General features: G+C 47.7%; 3 protein-coding genes across 5 annotated transcripts in view; 1 reads left to right on the forward strand and 2 right to left on the reverse strand.

Moving 5' to 3' along the window:
* The window catches only part of LOC117196528 (40S ribosomal protein S27-like), a 433,126-nt gene that overhangs the window by 201,519 nt on the left and 218,099 nt on the right, over window positions 1-13,508 (forward strand). The window lies entirely within an intron of this gene.
* On the reverse strand, window positions 408-12,910 carry LOC117196525 (uncharacterized). 2 transcript variants are annotated; one of them, XM_049715953.1, is made up of 2 exons: window positions 12,792-12,910; window positions 408-11,876 (listed from the first exon to the last, which is right to left on the reverse strand). In XM_049715953.1, the coding sequence occupies exon 2, from the start codon at window positions 11,542-11,544 to the stop codon at window positions 10,624-10,626; it is 921 nt and encodes a 306-aa protein (XP_049571910.1). In that variant the 5' UTR covers window positions 11,545-11,876; window positions 12,792-12,910; the 3' UTR covers window positions 408-10,623. The 2 variants fall into 2 exon arrangements, with proteins under 2 accessions (XP_049571910.1, XP_049571911.1); XM_049715954.1 differs by lacking the exon at window positions 12,792-12,910 and adding an exon at window positions 11,972-12,712.
* CMTM7 (CKLF like MARVEL transmembrane domain containing 7) overlaps window positions 12,861-13,508 on the reverse strand; it is a 42,292-nt gene continuing 41,644 nt past the window's right edge. For both annotated transcript variants that reach the window (XM_033405471.2, XM_004279688.4), the window contains one exon: window positions 12,861-13,433. In XM_033405471.2, the coding sequence (XP_033261362.1) occupies window position 13,433 (1 nt within the window). In that variant the 3' untranslated portion in view covers window positions 12,861-13,432. The remainder of the gene's footprint in view (window positions 13,434-13,508) is intronic.

Here is a 13,508-nt window from a genome sequence, read left to right on the forward strand (position 1 = left end):
CCTCGTTATTGGAAATGAACTGCCCCGGCCGTGACTGTGTCAGGTTTTATTCTGGCCATTGAAATCAACCTGACTACACAAAAATCTAAAATTGAATTATCCTTCAAACCTCTTCAAATTCTCTCACCTCTTAGGATATTTTCCAACTCTCATGCACTGCCTCTCACCATACTTAAATTTATCAGTGAGACAAAAATCAGCCTCATCGTTTTTTAAAAAAAAATTATTGAAGTATAGTTGATTTACAATGTTGTGTTACTTTCTACTGTACAGCAAAGTGAATCAGTTATACATATATCTACTCTTTTTAGATTCTTTTCCCATATACGTCATTACAGCATACTGAATAGAGTTCCAGTAGGTCCTTATTAGTTACCTACTTTATATATAGCAGTGTTCCTTTGCCTTTTTCTTCATTTGAGAGTTCTTGACATATTATAGATATTACCCTTTGTAACATGCCTTGGAAATATCTCCTCATATTCTATGAATTATATTTTAACTTTGCTTCTGTAGTTACCTCAAGGTCAGAGATGTTCTCTACTTTCTAAAATGTTTAAGGATTTGCATCTTATATTTAGTACTTGCTTCTGCCTTGATTTTTGTGTGTGGTGTGAGCCTCTCATCCCCTCTGATTTATTATTTCAGTGAGTGACTCTGCTCCTCTAATAGACAATATTGCCCTTGTCATTTACCAGGTTTATGTATATGCCTGGGTCTCGTGCTAACTTTCTTGGGCTATTTTTCCCCTTGCTCATACCACAGTCTTGATAAAAATCTTAGTATCTGATATGGCAAGTTCTAAATTGTTTTATTCTTGGCACTTTTTTTAATTTTAAAGACTTTTTAGAGAAGTTTTGGTTTACAGTGAAACGGAGAGGAAGACTACAGAGGCACTTTAGTTTTTATTATGAATTCTTAAGACGGATTTGGCAAGTTTCATTAAAAAATGAAAAAACCTTTTTGATTTTTTTCTTGGAATTGCATTAATAGATTCATTTGTGGAAAAATGATTTATTATTGAACCTCACAGTCACGAACATAGGATCTTCACTGATTTAGGTCCTGTATTGATTTTCAGTACAGTTTCATGGTTTTCTTCATAAAAGTCTTGCCCATATTCCGTCAGGTTCATCCTAATTTTTGTAGCTACCCAGAATGGGATCTTTTTCTTTTTTTGGCCGTGCAATGCGGCTTGTGGGATCTTAGTTCCCTGACCGGGGATTGAACCTGGGCCCTCGGCAGTGAGAGTACGGAATCCTAACCACTGGACCACCAGGAAATTCCCCAGAATGGGATCTTTATTTAAAAATTACATATTCTGATTAGAATTGTGGAACAAGGATGGGGTTAATTTTGATTACTTTGTATTCAGCAATGTTGCTGGCATCTTTTTTTCCCTCTAATAATTTGGATTCCTGTAAGACATCTCACATTCTGGATTTATCTGTTTGTGTTCTTGTGTAATTTATCTTGTTCCTCCATTCCTAATATTTCCTCAAAACAGAAAGCAAGCTCTAAAGTCTTGCTTAAATTCAGGTTAGGCTTCTTCTTGTTTTAAGCGTTTCTTGTAGGTGATGCTGTGTACTTCAAAAGGCAGTGTGTACCCTGACGTAGTGCCACTCTTAATGCACACTTAATCAGTGGGTTCAGGTGCTGACAGCCTGACTCCTCCCACTGTAAAGTTTCCCATCACCTTTTCAGCTGAAAAGTTTCATCCATTGACCTTTGTCTAAATCTGTTATTTTAGTAAGGGTTGCAAAATGGTGACTTTATAATTCTGTAATTCCTGCCTCTTTTATTAACTAAAATTCTTCAGTAATACTGTTACATTTTTAGAATGCATATTTGATTTTATACAAACGTATAAATTTAATCAGTGTTCCTACCCATCTCCCAAACAAAACTGACCTTAGAATGAATGCCCATCAGTTCTTCCCATCTACTGCATTGTTGTTGCCTAGTCGTTTAAATTTATCTTGTTTTAACATCTCCCTCAAGTTAGCTATTATTGTTGTTTTATGCAACCATTGCTTTTTTAGACTTGCCAATATATTTTATTTTTTCCTCACCGTTGCCTCTTTACATTCTACTTATTTTTGGATTCCATTTTCTTCTGACTCAAGGGTTAGTTGTCCTTTCAGCAAGAGTGCCCTTACACTTAAAAAATAGCTAAGCTGGATGGTGAATTCTAGATTGACAGTTTTTGTTTTTTTTTAAAATCTCAATCCTTCAGAGATATTATTCCATTGTCATCTGGGCTCTAACATTGCAAAAAAAAAAATCTGCTGTGAGCCTACATTGATAGTAGGTCATCTTTGGTTCTTCTAAGATTTTATCCTTGCATTTGGTATTGAGTTTCACTGGAAGACATCTAGGTGGATTTATTTTCATGTAACTTGAGAGGGATGTGGTATGCTTCCTTAGTCTGAGGATTGATGTTCTTCATTTCCAGAAAATTCTCATTTGTTTTCCACTTTGAAAGAAGCTCTCCTTATTCTCCCTCTGGATTAGATTCTGCATCAGACATGTGTGGGACCTTCTCATTCCATCCTCTGTAAATTTTTTTTTTATGAGAAATGTGTGGGTTTTAAAAAAATATATTTATTTTTTGGCTGCATCAGGTCTTAGTTGCAGCACATGGGCTCTTCGTTGCAGTGTGTGGGCTTCTCTCTAGTTGTGGCGTGCAGGCTCCAGAGTGCATGGGCTCTGTAGTCGCGGCACACGGGCCCTCTAGTTGTGGTGTGTGGGCTTAGTTGCCCCATGGCGTGTGGGATCTTAGTGCCCCAAACAGGGATTGAACCAGCGTCCCCTGCATTGCAAGATGTATTCTTAACCACTGGACCACCAGGGAAGTCCCATCTTCTATAACAATGAACTCTTTAATATTTTCTAATTCTTTATCTCTCTGTGCTACATTCTGGATGGTAGCCTCAAACACTAATATTTTTCTTAAGCTGTACTTCACTTATTCTTTGAATTTTAACTCTAAGTTACAGTATAGCAGCTCCATTGAGTTTTTAACTTCATTTACTTTTTTTTTTAACATCTTTATTGGGGTATAATTGCTTTACAATGGTGTGTTAGTTTCTGCTTTATAACAAAGTGAATCAGTCATACATAAACATATGTTCCCATATGTCTTCCCTCTTGCGTCTCCCTCCCAACTTCATTTACTTTATTTTCTTTCAGATTATTCTACGAAGATGCTAAGTTCTTTTGATGCTGATTCTCCTATTTGTTGGACTTACTGAATCTTCCTCACATTGGTTCCACTGTATCCTTTGGAAGTGCAAACTCTAGGTTTCCAATGGCTCAGCCCTTTTTATTTGATCCTCAAGTTCGACTCAACCACCTGTATACTTGGCCTAGCTTCTGAATACCTTTCCCAGCCACCAGTTACCCCCCTTCCCTCACAGTCAGAATATTTAACAGCTACAAAAAGATTGTTCCACCAGAAGCCAGTAGCCAGTTGGAACCTAATCCTGGCTCTGGACAAGCCAATGTCAACCCATTGCTTCTGCCTTTGAAATCCTCTCAAGTTAGGGTTTAACCTAAAATCTACATGGGCAACAGAGAAGAAGCCAGATCTTTTTTTTTGGCCACACTGCAAGGCATGTGGGATATTTGTTCTCTGATCAGGGATCGAACCCATGCCCCCTGCAGTGGAAACCCGGAGCCCTAATCACTGGACCAACAGGGAATTCCCAGAAGCCAGCTCTTAATAAAACCAGCCTCTATGGAGCAGGAGGTATAGTTGGAGACCCTGAAGTTCTAAACCCCGCCTTGGTGCCTTCTGTAACTATCTCCACAAATAATGATGCATACTAAGTAACTCCCAAATTCAGTGACTTAACACTATGTATTTAGCTCATGAGTCTGTGGGTCATAGTTTAGGTTGCGTGGCTTTTCTTTCCTTGGCAGGGCTGACTTGAAGTCTGGGCATAGGCTTGCTGTTGGCTGGAAGCTCATGCTTCTGGGTCATCTCCCTGTCAACAGGGGAAACCGGTCCTCCTCCATGTGCCTCTCACATCCTGCCAGCAGGCTGGCCCAAACATGTTCTCATGGCAGTGGGAGAAGCAAGAGGGACAAGCCCCAAAGGGAAAGTGCTTTTCAGGTCCCTGTTTTATCCTGTTTTAACAACCCACCCATGTCTCTACTTCCTTGGGCACATGCCCTCACAACGAAGGATGGTAGCTGCCACCCTGATGGGCATCCTCTGATTAAAAGCTATTTTCCCTCAAATGTGAATCTATAGGGGAATACGTTCACTGAATGGAATACAGAAATTCTCTACTGATATGGAAAGATATCCAATTTAATATGACATTGTGCCTCTTGGTACAGATATAAGTAAGGCATATTGGGGGGGATCAAGCAGGTTAGAAGTTGAGTGTGTGCAGTTCCCTAAGCTTTCATTAGCCTATAGTTTGTTCGGGACATGAACAGACTACAGGCAGAGGGGGACCCCACCCCACAGTGCTCCCATGTGTATGTACAGAAGGTACAGGGGGCACTCGAGTAATCATTCAACTCTCAAAGAATGGAAGCTCTCTGGAAGAGCGGCCTTATTGGAAAAGGAGACCCTCAAGAGCTCAGGGGCTGGACAATCCCACTCCTGGGCATATATCCAGAGAAAACCATAATTCAAAAGGAGGCATGCACCCCTATGTTCATTGCAGCTATTTACAATAGCCAGGATATGGAAGCAACCTAAATGTCCATTGACAGAGGAATGGATAAAGAAGGTGTGGTATATACAATGGAATATTACTCAGCCATAAAAAAGAATAATGCCATTTGCAGTGACATGGATGGACCTAGAGATTGTCATACAAAGTAAGTCAGAAAGAGAAAGACAAACATCGTATAATATCACTTATATGTGGAATCTAGAAAAATGGTACAAATGAACTTATTTGCAAAGCAGAAAGAATCACAGATGTAGAAAACAAACTTATGGTTACCAAGTGGGGAAGGGGAGGTGGGATGAACTGGGAGATTGGGCTTGACATATATACACTACTATGTATAAAATAGATAACTAATAAGAAACTACTGTATAGCACAGGTAACTCAGTGCTCTGTGGTGACCTAAATGGGAAGGAAATCTAAAAGAGAGTGGATATATGTAAATGTATAACTGATTCACTTTGCTGCACAGCAGAAACTAACACAACATTGTAAAACAACTATACTCCAATAAAAATTAAAAAAAAAAAAAACTCAAAGGCTGGAATCAGTATGTTTTTCCACTGGGCTAACTCAGACCTTTAGAGTCATCTCTCCAATAAGCTACCACAATGAGGGAGGAAGCGAACCTCCAGGGCCATCCAAATTTGTCTTAATCCACCCCTGGCCCTGGGGCCCTGCAGCTGGGTTAGATGAGGGTGACATATTCAACATCACGAGAACTAGAAGATTAGGGGAAGGACATTTTAAACTGTTGGTCCATACTTGTAAAAGGGGGCAAAAAAAAAGTTACTCATGTCCCCTTGACCTCCGTGTATTTCTGGGGTCAGACATGTTCACACCTGATCAGTTGAGATCTGTCATCCCCCGTCAGGGATGGCCCACATCCTCCTCCTTTCTGGACTCAGGAGTTGCCATTTTCCAATGTAAGTAGACAGTGGGCAGAGGAAGGTGGCCATAGAATACCTGGGACAAAGTGTCCAAGTTTGTCTACATAGATTTGAATGAAATGAAACATCCACCCATTCATCTGTTGAGGTCAAAGCAGGCGCAAAAGTCCTTGAGTGCCTAGGAGCTCAGGTAGACAGAGGCGGTGATCACCTTGTGCAAGTTGTAAATAGGTGAAGCAGACCAGCTGGCCCTGGGGAAGTCATCACTGAGGACTCTGGTATAGTTGGCAAATAATACAAGTCTTTGCAGTGAAGAGTTGCTTGCAGGATTTCTCACTGGGCATCTCAAGCTTTATGGTGGTTGCTTACTCATGGTGGACTTGAGCACAGTCCACTGGTCTGCGGTAGAGGTGATGGCCACACATGTTGGCTTTTTCCACGTATGTTTGTCTCAACACTTTTCTCTAGATGTGGTTGCTTCATCTAAGCATACATATAATGTAAATATTGAGTCTGTAATTAGTTATGTTTCCAAGGGGGATGCACCCAATATGTGGTATGTCTTTACAAGTTCAGTCCTGGGTGGCCCAAAGACCTGACCATTACAGCTAGGCCATTAGTGACAGCCCATGAGCTTATATACAGATATCGTTCATTAAATCCTGGGGGGGGGGGGGTGCACTCTGGCTAGAAGTCCTACCTTAAGTTCAGCTCATCACAAGGGGCATCCATTGCTGTGGGCCATCGGCCGTTTGCTCTCACTGAAAGGCTCTAGCATCATAGAGGACCTGCTCACCTTGGAGGTCGGTGGGCTCCCTTGTCACTGATTCTTGTCAGCTGGCCTTCATGAAACCAGCAGCCCAGTAGGGAAGACACCTGTTTGTAAAGTTAGTTAAAGGCTTAGGGGCTGGCCTTCATTGGAAGATCCATGACATTTTCATGATAGAACTTTCCCACCTATGGAATTTAGTTCAGAATTGCAGGATGTCAAGTTGGAGGCTGTTTTGATTAGAGCTCAGTCATTCTCACAGTCACTTCTCAGCGGTAGGAGAAAGTTCTCAAGTTCAAAAGCTCAGAGTCCCAGGAGAACTGGAGGAGTGGGCATTACCAAAGGCCCCCTTCAGCTGTGCGGTTGGTCGCAGACACCTGTACTTCCTCTAGGTCTGAAGGAGACAGAGGTGCTAGGGTAAGGCGTCTTCCATTGCTGCCCAAACGGCTTCCAAGATTGTTGGTTATTTGGGGCCCTCATTCAAAGGTGGCCACGTGTCTGATGACTTGGGGTGGAGGCTGTGGGAATATTTCCAGGTTTGGGATGTACTACTGTCTCCAACAGCCAATATGCAAAGTGGCCAGTTTGGGGGTGGGGCCCCTTTTTTGGTAAGCAGTGGCTACGACAAAGTTTGTCCTTAATTGATTGTGAAATGTCTCTTTGGCTGTGACGCAGCTCCCAAGATGGTTAGCTGGAAGGCAGGTCACTTGGATTTGGTCCTCATTGAGAGGCCCATCTGTCTTTCATCAGCTGTGCTTGGGTGATGCAGCAAAGTAGTTTTCTCTGTGGAGCCATTACAATGCCTGCATACCCACCAACAGTTCACATGATACCAGGTGTGTCCAAACCACTGATGCTCTCTCACTGGAGAATTCAGGGCAATAAGTGTGCTGCTGTGTGCTGTGCTAGGTGAAGGCAAACTGATTCCATCTGTCCCTCACCCCCAACACCCCCACTTAAAAAATAAAGTGTTAGCAGTACCCCAGGCTGCAAACTAAGGGCCAGGTATGATGGCAGCAGCACCTCCATCCACCTTGGAGACGTCGGGCACTGTGGAAATGAAATTGGCCACCTTCTTATTTAAGCGCCCAGAGTCCACAGTAAAACTCCCAGCTTCCATCGGCCAGACAGCAGGGTGCAACTTCTAAGGAAGCTTGGAAGCTACGCGAAGCACCCCTGGCCATCCGAAACCTTGGGTGAAAAGACCTTGTACCTTTTCTTCTCCCAGGAAAAGGCACTGTTTCAAATGCTCGGCGAGCTTGATGGGGAAACCCTGTCCTCGGCTCTGCCTCTGACCCCCTTACATGAGCCACCAACAGTGGATGCAATGAACGGATCCCGTGAGCAGGTTCTTACAGAAGAGCAGCAAGCACAGTCCAGACCCAAACCAACCAACCAAAACCCCACGAAACTACAGGCAGTATCTATAATAGAGTTTAGGAATAGTAGGGCTTCCCCTTGGGTGGGGATGAATCCCGCCACCCGATCCTGTACCTGAGTCTTGTCCCTGCTTGTCTCGTGGCTGTAGTTTACCCGGCCTGAGATAGTTTATCCGCTGAGTAGTTCTTTGCTGCACAGGAGCCGTGGGCTCGCTCCAGGTTTCTGCCTCTGCTGGTCCGCTCCGCCCGCCCCTTTAAGGCTGTCAATCACCTGACTTGGCTTTTAGTCGTAAAATAGATGCATCTGTGCAGGAGTTTTCCTGGGCTGCCTTCTTCCCGGCATTCAGTGGCCTCATTACCCAGGATTTTTATTTGGTAGGTGACTCACCTCTTGTTCAAACGACTCGATCATCTGAGAATCTTAGTGGCTTTCTGTCCACCCACTTCTTGGGGTCCCTGGCCGTTCACTGCCCCCTTGAGGCTGTGTATTTTCTTTCCTTGGATGAGTCAGATGCTCAGAGCTCTGGCCACTGGGGCCGCCAATCTCCACTACCGCCTTCTGAGGCTGCCCCTGAGTAAGGCTGTCGGTGCAGCTGCCGCATATTGTCGGCTTGTAACCACAGATCCAGATGAACCATCTACGTGGGCAGTGAAGCCGGGAAGGAGAGAGAACCAGCCAGTAGGAGGATGCGCTGCCGAGTGGACCACGCTGTGTGATCATTTGCATGGTCCCACGGGACTGTCCTTGGAGACACCGTATAAAACCTGCCTCAGGACAGTCTGTCCCGGGAGAGAAGGAGGACAAATGTATCCACTGACTCCTATGTCCCATTAGCCAGCATCACCCCACGGGGCAGGAACTCCTGCACCTGCGGGCTGGACACCCCTGGCGGCGACCACAGTAAAGCTCTGGTGTGACAGTCAAGAACTGTCAGTGAAGCGTGCAGCCCAGCTCCGTGGTTGCGCTGGAGTGAAACTGGTCACAGCTCTTGCAGGGCAGGCACGCAGGGGGGATTAAGAGATGGGGGGGCAAGAGGATGTCCAGTGCTTCCTAAAAGGCGGTGTCTGTTACAGCAACACTGCGTTAAGGATGACATACAGCTTGGGGTTTCATAAATGCCATACTTAGCTGCACTTCTTAGGCAATACATCAAGCGACGCTAGAATTATGTAATAAGAAAAGCAAAGGTGTGGTGGATGGTAGATTCGGAAGAGAAGAGGACCAGGGCGGGGGAATGGGAAGCGTGTAGTTACAGTTAAATGGAGGCTGCGGTCACGAACCAGAGGATTATGATTCATCTGAGCGCCTGAAGTCCAAATAAAACGTGCAAGTTGTGCTTCTGTTCCCGAACCCTGGAGTCGGACGAACTGGGCTCCCCGCGGCCACCAAAAGGCGGCGCTGCGGGCGCGGGCGGCCACCTGCGGGGCCCGGTGAGTTTCCCGTTGAAAGGCAGGCCGAGCCCCCGGGGAGCCGCGGCGGCGCCGGGCAGCGCGCCTCGGGCTGGGGACCCCGCTCCCGCTCCCCGGGGAGGACCCGCCCCGGCCCAGCGGTCGGGAGGAAGCAGCTGACTTCCTGCGTCTCCCCCCGCCCCGCCCCCCGCGCCCACCCGCCCCAGCACCGCCGCCCCGGGGCGGGGTAGTAAACCTGGGGCCCGCAGGCCGCAGCCAGCCCCACGCAAGTTTTGTTTGGCCTAAAAATCCAGATTTCCACTTCGCTCAGTCACTTGGGGCATGAGGGTTTCTTTTTCCTTTTTACAGTTTTGGTCAGATCAATAGAGTGCCCATTTTCCTGGCGGCTATCACTCTTCAGAACTGAGCCCTGCGCAACGCTTCATACCATAGCATTTCCTCTTTTGCACAATTTTATATATTAATCATGGTCTTTTTTTGGGCATAATTACTTATCTATACAGAAAATTACAGTAAATCCTCAACAAGCCACCAGTGGCCTCAGTCTCCTTACAAGGTCCAGAGGCACCAGGTATTCTCACCGCGGTCTCCTGAGGAAGTTTCTCCCGGTGTCCTGCCCCCTCCAACCTGGGCCGGTCGCTGTGTCCATTTGTCTGGTGCCCCGTGGGCAGCCTAGCAGCTCCCTTCAGTGCAGAGGGTGCCTGACTTTTTTTTCTTTTTTAAAGCAGAGAAATCCCCTTTCTCAATCAAAATCCCCCATGAAATTCCACTATATAAAACAGGAAATATAGTGTTCATATAAATTACTCATTTACATTTATAACATTGACTTATTATGAAGTGAGTCTAGAAGAGTAATGGGATTAATTTGAAAAGCGTATGATTTGGAGGAAGGAGCTAACTGGGGCTGTAGCCTCATCTTCCATTCATTCCACTGCTTGGTGCTGGTGGCAGGAGTTGGAGGAAGCCTGGCTCGCCCAGGACGTCGTGGAAGGTTCTCAGCCACTCACCTCCCACTCCTGGCGTCTCCCTGGACCAGCCCAGGTGCAAGGCCAGCCTTCCCCAAGGGCTGCATGAAACCAGGAAGTCTGTGCTGGAGCACGGCCGGCCCAGGGGTTCCCACCTTTCAGTGTTTGCCACTGATAACGAAGAGTGTGCGTTTTAAGATGTTAACATTATTTTGCACATAAAATCGACATCTGTGAACTCCTCGGAGCACCTGTGAGAGTTCACAGGCTGCAGTTCAGAAACCACTACAGTGGGGAAAAGATGGGACTGAGAAGGGGCCCAAAGGTCTGCGGTGTCTCCATGGCAACAGAAGTTAGCTATCCTTGCTAAGGAAGAGGCCTGGGAGGTGGTGGCACAGGGAGTGGGACAGCTCTGGGTCACCTGAGCATCCTGGCTGGAGGCCCAGGCTAAGGGCCGAGCAGGTCACCATGTCTGGAAGAGAAGCCGCCAGGCCCACTGCAGCACAAGGGCTGTGTCAGGCCAGGGCCTCCGTCAAGAACACACTTGTGGGGCTTCCCTGGCGGCGCAGTGGTTGAGAATCCGCCTGCCAATGCAGGGGACACGGGTTCGAGCCCTGGCCTGGGAAGATCCCACATGCCGTGGAACAACTGGGCCCGTGAGCCACAACTACTGAGCCTGCGTATCTGGAGCCTGTGCTCCGCAACAAGAGAGGCCACGATAGTGAGAGGCCCGCGCACCGCGATGAAGAGTGGCCCCCGCTCGCCGCAACTAGAGAAAGCCCTCGCACAGAAACAAAGACCCAACACAGCCAAAAATAAATAAATAAATTTATTTTAAAAAAAAAAAGAACACACTTGTTTCCTTCTCTGGGCCTCCTGCAGACACCAGGGCTACCCGCCTGTGGAGGAAACCAGCTGGCACAGGCTGGCTCTGGCCCCGCCCTGCCTGCCCCCCCAGAGGACCTGGACTCAAATCCCAGCTCTAGCCCTAACCTCACTTCCCCTCGGCTGTCTCCTTGGGTCACCCTACTCCACGGCCCGACCTTCAGGATAGATGTGCTTCCTAGAGGGGCCCTCAGAGAAAGAGGCAGTACTATGGCTGCACGCCACCTCCTGCAGAGAGAAGCACAGCTAAGCTGTTTTCCAGAGCCTCTCTGAGCAGCAGTCTTTCTTGTGGGTAGTGAGAAAACGCCTGTGCAGAGGTCTGCAGGACAAAGGGCACCAAGCCCACTGTCCAGCCCTCCTACCCAGGTCTCTGCTGGCCAGGAGCTGCCCGCTCGTGGGAGATGATGTGGGCAGACCCACTCTGGTCTCATCTCCCAGTGTCCCAAGTGCCCCAGGTGCCAACACCCTATCCCGGGCCTGCGGTGGCCACAACGAGCCAAGGCTGGCTCTTGGTCCTTGGGGCAGGTACCTGACTCCCATCCTCCCCCCATGGGTCCAGTCTTCCCTCCTCTCACACCTTGGCTTGGTCCTGCCCAGCCGTCTGCTCAGTGGGTCACCTCCCCGTGCTGGGACAGAGTTTGGCTTACGCCTGGGCACTCCCCCTGGGTGAGCAGCCCCAGAGAGCACCTGGTGTAGAGAAGACACACACGTCCTGCAGCCTGTATCCTTTAGACCTGCGACGCTTAGCTGTTAGAACACGGCGCTGGCCTCTGCTGGACTGTGGTGCCTGCTGTGGGGTGTGCGTAATTGGACCTCTGCCTTCCTCCATTTCCCAAGTAGCTTTGCAGCTACTTAGGTGCCTTACACAGAAGGTCCTGCATTGCTTTAAAAAAAGAAAAAATTGTGGTAAAATATACGTAACATAAAAGTTAACCGTTTTAACAATTTTTAGTTATACAGCGCAGTGGCGTTAATTACATTTAGATTATTGTGCAGCCATCACCACCGTCCATCTCCAGAATGCTTTGTTTTTTTTTTTGGCTTCTCGGCATGTGGGATCTTAGTTCCCCGACCAGGGATCAAACCTGTATCCCCTGCAGTGGAAGCACAGAGTCCTAACCACTGGACCACCATGGAAGTCCCAACCAGAATGTTTTCATCTTCCCAAATGGAAACTGTACGCATTAAACATTCACACCAGGGCCCCCTCCCTCCAGACCCTGGCAACCAACCACCATTTTACTTCCTGTCTCTCTTGAATTCTGCCTACGGTATGCACCTCGTGTAACTAAAATCATACAGTATTTGTCCTTTTGTGTCTGGCTTATTCATCCATGGGGTAGCATGTGTCAGAACTGCCCTCTTTTTAAAGGCTGCCTGTGTTGCTTTTGAGTCTTGTGTAAACAGTACTGGCTTCCACCCTTTATATCAATTTACTTTGAAAATACACAAGGACTTCCCTAGTGGCGCAGTGGTTAAGAATCCGCGTGCCAATGCAGGGGACACAGGTTCGACCCCTGGTCCGGGAAGATCCCACATGCCGCGGAGCAATTAAGCCTGTGCGCCACAACTACCCAAGCCCGCGCGCCTAGAGCCAGTGCTCCGCAACAAGAGAAGCCACCGCAACGAGAAGCCCGCGCACCGCATGGAAGAGTAGCCCCTGCTCTCCGCAACTAGAGGAAGCCCGCGCCCAGCAACGAAGACCCAACGCAGCCAAAATTAAATAATTTATAAAAAAAGAAAGAAAATACTCAAATCTTGAGAGGCCAGGACCATCTGCACCCTCTGCTCCTCTTACCTCCAGTGGGCCTCCAGGTAGCGCTCACTTCACAGCCTTCTTCTAACTTAATAAGAAATCCTTCTGCAATTAGCCAAGTCAACATTTTATTTAAAAACACATAAACACGTACACAATGGTAACAACAGGAAGGGAGCCAAGATCTCCTATTTGGGGACAGGCTGACAGCATGGTGTTCCCGTAAGCCTCACTTTAAGAAAGAGGGTACCTTCAAGACCAGATTTCCAAGCGAGATAAATTAGGAGGTGGCTGTGTTTTCACAAGACGCCCCTTGGAGGTCTGGGGAGAGGGGAAGGGTTCGGCAGAGTATTCAAACACCACCCCTTCACCTTAACGGGGGGAGGGGGGCATCAGTCCCTGAGGCTGTTCTAAAGCAGGAGGGAGAGATCAGATTTCCCTGGAGGCTGCTTTTCTTTCCCGGAAGGGGAGGAATATTCTCTGAGGAAGTGAAGAAGGCTGGCGAGAGAGGCTGGACCCGCTCAGGAGCCGGAGGAAGGGCCCGTCCCGCACCCACCGGCCCAGGGACCCAAACCCTGGTCTCTCCTGCGGCCGCGGGCTCAAGCCCCTCCATCAGCGTGGGTCACACGTCCTGCAGCGCCTCCTACAGGGCTGGCGGGCTGTTAGGGCATCAGACGGCGGCATCTGGGGAAGGAAGCGGCAGAGTTGGGAGAGCTCGCCCCACGGCTGCGCATGCGCTGCCCCCCCCCCCGCCCCGTC

This window comes from Orcinus orca, chromosome 10 (genome assembly GCF_937001465.1).
Source record: "Orcinus orca chromosome 10, mOrcOrc1.1, whole genome shotgun sequence".
NCBI classification, from domain to species: domain Eukaryota; kingdom Metazoa; phylum Chordata; class Mammalia; order Artiodactyla; family Delphinidae; genus Orcinus; species Orcinus orca.